A 7,982-nucleotide genomic window follows, 5' to 3' on the forward strand; every position below is an offset into this window, starting at 1 on the left:
TATAGACCGGGTAAAAAGGCCGTCCAGAAGAAGTGGGGTCTAGGCGACGACAGCATGGACTCATCAGGGTACGACAACTCTGGTGCCTTTGGCGCGATCTTTGGACGAGACACCGGTAAAAATACAGCGGAGAAGAAGTGGACTGGTAAAAAGGCGGTTCAAAAGAAGTGGGGTCTGGGCGACGACAGCTCGGGCTCGTCAGGGTACGACGACTCTGGTACCTACGCTGGTATTTTTGGACGCGACACCGGTAAAAAAACCGTCCAGAAGAAAGTGGGGTCTGGGCGACGACAGCTCGGGCTCGTCAGGGTACGACAACTCTGGTACCTACGCTGGTATTTTTGGACGCGACACCGGTAAAAATACCGTCCAGAAGAAGTGGGGCCTGGGCGACGACAGCTCGGGCTCGTCAGGGTACGACAACTCTGGTACCTACGCTGGTATTTTTGGACGCGACACCGGTAAAAATACCGTCCAGAAGAAGTGGGGCCTGGGCGACGACAGCATGGACTCATCTGGGTACGACAACTCTGGTGCCTACGGCGCGATCTTCGGACGGGCGCTGAAGAATAGACTGAATGCAGGATACGGCAGACACTTCGGCAAGCGGATAAGCATTGGTTACAGCATGTCGGGTAAAAGATCGTAAGTGGATCATTCTTTAAATGTTGCGAATTTTTGAAAATATCCTCAGCACATTTTAGAACAGCGATATTTGAAGTAGACATTACCAACTGTGTACCAGCCGTCCCTATATCTAAATATATAACTATTGCTCGTCTTATGAGACTTTTAGGGGACACACACACACACACACACACACACACACACACACACACACACACACATTTACACGCACACGCACACACACACACACACACACACACAAACATAGCATACACACAAAAAACACAAACACAAAACGTTGCTTATACACATTCAAGTTTCTTTATTAACAAGAGTTATTGCTTTTCATATTTTCTTTCAGGGAAAACTAACGATCTGTGTCCCGGATGACTTAAAAGGTATGAAGCCTTCAAATGTTATTTGCAAGCTAAGTTTAACCATAGACCGTTTGAACTCAGTTATCAAAACAGGCATGAAGCAGGCAAATTCTGACAGCCATATTTGTGTCCGAAAATAGATTGAGATTTTGCTAGTATTCTTTTGGAATCATTTGTTTTGACCTGTACACTTAGTAAGATTTCTAAGTGTCAAAAAATTCTTAAAATGTCTGAAAACGCTTGAGCTATGATTCACTACAATAATGGCGACGGACACCTGCATGGTGATGTCATGTTGATGTTAGACGTCTCGGCAATAATGCTGATACTACTACTAGTACTACTACTACTACTACTACTACTACTACTACTACTACTACTACTAATAATAATAATAATAATAATGATAATAATGATAATAATGACGTAGTACCGGTAAGCTGTGGGTATGCTATGTTTATTTTTAGATTTAATTAATAACACTTTGTTCTGTTTTATTCCAGCACGGAAACCCAGCTACCTCTGAGTATTGAAAGGCGTAAAGCGAGACCGGTAGACTTAGTCTTTGTAGCGGATTGCTAACACTATAGGTAGTAATGAAGCAGTGTAGGTTTATTATAGGTAGTTTAAACTCTTTAGGCATCTTTAAAAAAGAAACAAAAACTATGAATTGTTAAAAAAGTATCAAACACGACTTAAGAATAAAGCGCTGAAGCGTCCAAATGACATCCGCCATCTTTCTTCATCAGCTAAGGATAGTCACGTGACCAGGAGGTTAAAAGGTCAACACGGGTCACGTGACTGGACGAGGGTGTTGTGAGCTCAGCACTTGTATAATTCTGGTACTGATATTTACTGATACCTATATATATACCATATATATATATATATATATTTGTTCAGACATACATATTTGTGTGTTTTCTGTAGAACACGATACGACTATTTAAAAGTAAATGAAAGCAAGAGACTACTATAATTGAACATGTAAGGAACACAAACTTTAAGATACCGTCTGTTTCCTATGGAAATTACAATCAATTTGAGTATTATGAATAATTGGATATTTTACCAATATGTAACAGACTGATGCAAACTGTCAATAAAATAAATAACTAAAAGGTGCAAATGCGATCTCTTTAATGCTTACTTATTTGTTAGTTCCCTACAAACGTTATGGCAGTCGTAAACGAGACATTTTCACAAAAGCCACAGCAAGTAATTTTTATGGATGACATCAGCGCGCGCATTAATTTTCGCCTGATTTTGGAAAAAAAAGAAATTTTGTTGCCTTCTGACAGTGGTCAACATGCCAAAAATGTGCAAAGATGTCTGCTGCCATGCCGGAAGGTGGATGGAAGATAACTATGAAGAAAGGAGACAAGAAAAGGCTCTGATTTAATGTTTTGCTTCTTACTTTGCAGTGATATGTGATACTGGCTGTGTACATGTGATGTTTCCACTGAATCAAAAGCATTTGTACAATGGTTGAGTCAAAATGTTAAAATGTTGGAACCTTGTTTTTTTTGGCCCGTTTTTTTGTTTCGCCCGCTCGCATTAGATTTGGAGTCTGCGGAGGATATCATTCATAAAATTTACTTGCTGTGGCCTAACTTGTAGTGGAGCTAGATACAAAAACTTTATACTTACCGAGGGAGGGGGTAAAATTGGGTGGCCAGGTTTTTTCAAATCATTTATTCTATCAATTCTATCAACGGAAGTTTAATAAGTGATAAGAACAGCCGTAAACCAGTCAACCAGTAGGGAAGATGTACTTTTTTTGGTTTTGCTACAATTGCAGTCACTCTATTTAGGCCACAACAAGTAAATTTTATCCTCCGCAGACTCCAAATTTAATGCAAGCGGGCGAAAAAACAAGACCTGCCGAAAAAAACAAGGTTCCTACATGGTAAAATTTGGACTCAATCATGGTGCAAATTGTTTTGATTCAGTGGGAACATAACATATACACAGGCAGCATCACATGTCACTGCATCAAAGTAACAAACAAAACATTAAATAGGAGTCTTTACTTGTCTCCTCTCTTCATAGTTATCTGCCATCCACCTTCCGGCATGGTAACAGACATCTTTGCCCATTTTCGGCATGTTGACCACTGTCAGAAGGCAACAAAATTTCTTGTTTTTCCCCTAAAAATCAGCCGAAAATTAATGCGCGCGCTGATGTCATCCATAAATATTACTTGCTTTGGCCTTACCATTTAAAAAGAACACGTACCCGGATCATGTCACTCATATTCACTTTGAAGGACCCTCTGTTTGTCAAGTGACCCGTTACGGGCGGGTGATAAGTAGGGCTCTTGTTGACAGCAAGATGTACTAAACATAGCATCCAGTTTGTGACCACAGATTCGATCAGCTCCCAAAGTTTCAACGGTCATGATTAACAAATTATCGCCATGAACCCTCATACAAGTCATTATCCTGAAACTTTCCTGTCCAACCGTTAACAAAAGCTAGAAAGTACGTTCCACCACCTCATAACTATTTTTAAATAGTTATAAACTAACACACTAAAAACAACTAGACAAAAAAACTGTTTAAAAAGTTTCTACCTATTGGTTTCAATAAGGTGTCTCACGTAAAGATTCCTGGACTCCTTTTAGGTCTCTATGATTGTAGATTGATATCATTTAAAAAAAGGTCTATGTAATTGTTTGAAAATGAAAGAATGAATAAAAAAAATCCAAAATTTATCAAAAGTTTACCCAGAGCCTACTATTGTGACTGTTGTGTGGTCACTCTCCTAAAATGACATCACGAAACTCTCTTTAAGCAAGAAGTTCAACTGAAACAAAACATGTACAACAACAATTTTTATTCCACCACACTGAATATAACGTTTTGTCCTGTACATACTGGGCCATATTGGAAACATGACATTGCATGTTATGATGGGGATAAACAGTTGTCTTGTTTTGAAGTGAAAAAATCGAGTCAAAAACAAACAACTTGTACTATATGCATGTATATAATGTTAAATTATATGTATGCAAATACAGCTCTGGTATTTCTATAATATCCTGTAGTCAACAATACACAATGAAAAAGTCAAGGAATACTTTAAACACTGCACACCCCAGTTCTTCTGGGACGATATTTAAAAATCTTTATGTAATTAGGAAGAAATCGCTCTGATATTAGAATTTGGGAATTTGAAGTGCAAGGAAAATGAAGACATAGAACTTTGAAAAAGTTAAAATCTGCGTCCAAATGAAGAGTTGACTGTTGTGTGGTGGCCTTGATGAAGTCATGCTCTTAAAAATGTCAGCTAGATACAAAATAATTAGAAAATTAAGAATTTTCATTCCACCACACTTAATGTAACATAGTACACGTTATGTTTTGTTTTTACTGAGTTCTCTTGAAAATTAACTTTCAGAACACAAAGGTTGACTTACTATACAGTTAGATAAACGTCTGACAGAGCAACAACTTATAGTCAATTGCAGTATTTCTGCCACCCCTGAATAAATATATACAAATACACCTTTATTTTCTTAATCATCTGCTGTAAGTAGAAGATACTGAAGGTGTGATAGTGTCACTGACTGTACAGGCCATTAAGATGTCCTCACTAGCTAATTTGGCATTTTAAACTTTCCACTGTTTTATCACAAAGAAATTTATAGAAAGTACTGTATTTGTACTGAACATTGATACCTGGGTACAAAAGGGTTATGAATATTAGTTTATGTACCATATGAATGACGTCATCATATTTTTTTGCCCCAAATATAATTATCTTTAAAGCTGTAATACGCCCTTTGGTATGGATAAATGCAATAAAAGTATGATTTTCATGTGCATAATGGTCAAAGCTTAAACATACGTTTGCACAAATTGTAGTAATCTACCAATATAATTACTTGTAGTTACTAAAGAATAACATAATAGCCTAATTAAAAGCGAGTTATTCTCTAATAACTACGGGTAATTAGTAGATATCGATTTGTGCAAACGTACATTTGTAGCCTTGCCCATTATACACATGAAAATCATACTGCAGTTATTTGTACTAAAGTGCTGTATTATAACTTTATAGATAATTATATTTGGGACAATAAATTATGATGACGTCATCCATATGGTCCATAAAATCATATTCATAACCCTTCTGTACTCAGGTATCAATATTCAGTACAACTAGACTTCTTTCTAAATTTCTTTGGAACAAAACGATGGAAAGTTTAAAATGCCAAATTAGCCAGGGAGGACACCTTAAGGGTCTTTTTAATCGTATATACACATGTACAATGTAGTACCACAGTATAGAAGCAAATGCAGTTGTAATTAATACACCAAATCACTGGCTAATTAATGGCTCACAGTTGATGAAAGTTTTTGTAGTTATGCTGCATGAATTATAAGATATTTGAATATTTGTAATACTAGTATGGTTTATTTAAGATTTTAAACAATGGTTACATTTTATCCCTATTTGTGTGAACAGCTGTGTGTTGCATTTGTAATTGTAATTATAATTGTATCTTGTAACCAGACCCAACAATTCAGCCGAATGTATCTAGGCTGCCAGTGGGTCCTGGGATTTATTTGTTCAACAACAATAAACCAGTCTAAAAAATGAATTATTTGTACTTGCTTGATAATGGCCTGATAGGCCACTAGAAATGCAAAATGATCATCTTGATCCAGTAAAAACTAATTCTTCCACTGGTCGTGACAGAGAAGACATATACTATGTACAGTATTTACAGGTTCATTGAACCGGGGAAATGCTCGTAACTCTTTTGGACCAAAGAACAATGAACAATGAAGCACGGCTTCACGTCGCATTCTAACACCTGCAACTCTTTCCAGTCCTGTGCATGATGAGTGAGCAACAGTAGCCGGGATTTGAACTCCTGAACTATATATATATTCCAGTGTCAATTTATACAAGTCATATGTACAAGAGCCTGACAGTTCTGTAATGACGATGTTCCCTTTTGTGTCTACAGTTACAAACTGTCGATTTGATATTGTAGACCTTGCTAAGTTTTTGCTGAGTTAAACATTCTTCTTACTTTATCTTATATACATGGTGCACCTAAACTTTTTTCTGCTCTAGAGCACCTATTCCCAAATGTTAATTTCAAGCCCTGAAATTACATAGTGTAGCTATATAAGAGGGAATGAATATTAAAATAATCAGTTGTGGGCAAAAATTCATTAAATTTCCTCTTCCCAATGAAGAAAGAATGTCAGATGTTATGACTTAAGATTATAGTCGCCATCAAGCGTCTAGAGGACCTAGCCAGACTAGATCACACTCCTAGTGACCAGTCCACCCGACAGTTGCAGCCAGTAAGGCATTCTGTAAGCACAGGCTACTCTCAGATGTACCTTTTAGCGGGCTGCTTAAGCTATAGGGGTGGGATTAGCTGTTCATCTTGTCCTCTTGCTGCATTTATATATAAAAGTGAGATCCTTTGTCTTCCACTGTCTTCAAAAAAGAAGTCAAGCCCAGTAGCTTTTACTAGTAGTTTCTTAGTAGTTATCAGTAGTTTCTATGTGTACTAATTGTCTGTTTTTAAACCTTTTTTTCTGTTCCTGGAATTAGCCCTCGGGCATGAATTTGCAATAAAACAATTATTTATAAACTAGAGAATGTCTAAGAACCACTGCAATAAATTGACATGTCCCTAATATTTGGAAACGATGGTTACTAAGCGATTCTGACAAAACATGTTCCACCACAAGCTGCCCCTCCCCACCTGTAGCAGCTTGCCCGGGTCGATTAGTATAAGCTATGGTGCGGATGTGCTCTCCCTCAGCTGTGAACATCTCCACCCGGCTGTTCACAGTATCAGCCACAATCACACACCCCAAACTGTCCACACAGATTCCTGAGGGGTACTTATTATAATATTCCCTGCTCCACTGCGTACCTGGCCTGCCAAAACTGGACAGATAGACTCCATTCTCGTCATACTTTTCAATACTACAAGAGCCCAACTGTTCTGTAATGAAGATGTTATCTTTTGTGTCTATTTAAAATTGTAGACATTTTTCTTATCTTATATGATGCACCCAAAAAAATTTTTTGTGCACCCATTTTTTTAGGTTGGGTGCACCAGAGCACCTATTCCCAAATGTTAATTTCGAGCCCTGAAAGTACACATTAAATGTATATATTATATATTAAGATGGCTAATTGTTAATTTTTATCCTTGGGAGTATGTATATATGTATATATTAAGATGGTTAATTGTTCAGTTTCCTTGCGAGACGTGCTATGGCATCATTTTCTGTGTTAAAAATACGGACTTAAAAAAACGTCACGTTCTGGGGTCAACACGTCACGTTTTGGGTCAATACGTCATGTATGCCAGGTAAACGTTTTTATGTGATTGTTGTACTGTGCTGTGTAATGAAGAGATACCACCTAGAGAATGGTCAAAAATGTTGGTTGTCCCCGTTTATAAGAAAGGAAGCAAGTTTGACCCCGGTAATTATCGGGCCATTGCACTACTGTCCATCCCCGGGAAAGTTTTCCTTAGGATCCTACTAGACAGGATGAGGGAAAGAACAGAAGCTCACTTCAAGGAATCCCAGTTCGGCTTTAGAAGCGGGCGGGGTACAGTTGATGCTGTTTTTGTGGTTAGACAAATTTTGGAAAAAGCAAGGGAAAGAAAAGTAAACCTTCATTTCCATTTCACGGTGGTAAAATCTGGGCTGAAAAGTTCCCACATGTCATAGAACCCGAACTGTGTTCGATCGTGTTCGATCTGGGGAATTCGAATCGAACCCGCGTTCTATTTCGGGGGTCACCTGCGGTCATTTACTATAAAGCGGCAAAACAAGCCTTTCTACCTCCGTGCATTGCAACAGATAAAAAACAACACTTTTCTATAGATACAAACAGTATCCTGGACAGTACATGTCCGCTATTATTTTTGGTGGGTATGTAACATGTAGCGAAGCTACTGTCGTATCCTTGAGTGACCTTGAATAT

At 37.9% G+C, this 7,982-nt stretch overlaps 1 protein-coding gene across 1 annotated transcript in view; it reads left to right on the top strand.

Annotated features, from left to right (window-relative positions):
* LOC109468220 overlaps window positions 1–1,826 on the top strand; it is a 5,055-nt gene extending 3,229 nt beyond the window's left edge. Inside the window, exons 3-5 of the mRNA XM_019766475.1 lie at window positions 189–645; window positions 989–1,025; window positions 1,508–1,826. Of these exons, the coding sequence (XP_019622034.1) occupies window positions 189–645; window positions 989–998 (467 nt within the window). The 3' untranslated portion in view covers window positions 999–1,025; window positions 1,508–1,826. The remainder of the gene's footprint in view (window positions 1–188; window positions 646–988; window positions 1,026–1,507) is intronic.
* The last annotated feature ends 6,156 nt before the right edge of the window (window positions 1,827–7,982 follow it).

Source organism: Branchiostoma belcheri, unplaced genomic scaffold (assembly GCF_001625305.1).
Source record: "Branchiostoma belcheri isolate BF01 breed outbred unplaced genomic scaffold, Haploidv18h27 scaffold196, whole genome shotgun sequence".
Classification (NCBI taxonomy): Eukaryota; Metazoa; Chordata; class Leptocardii; order Amphioxiformes; family Branchiostomatidae; genus Branchiostoma; species Branchiostoma belcheri.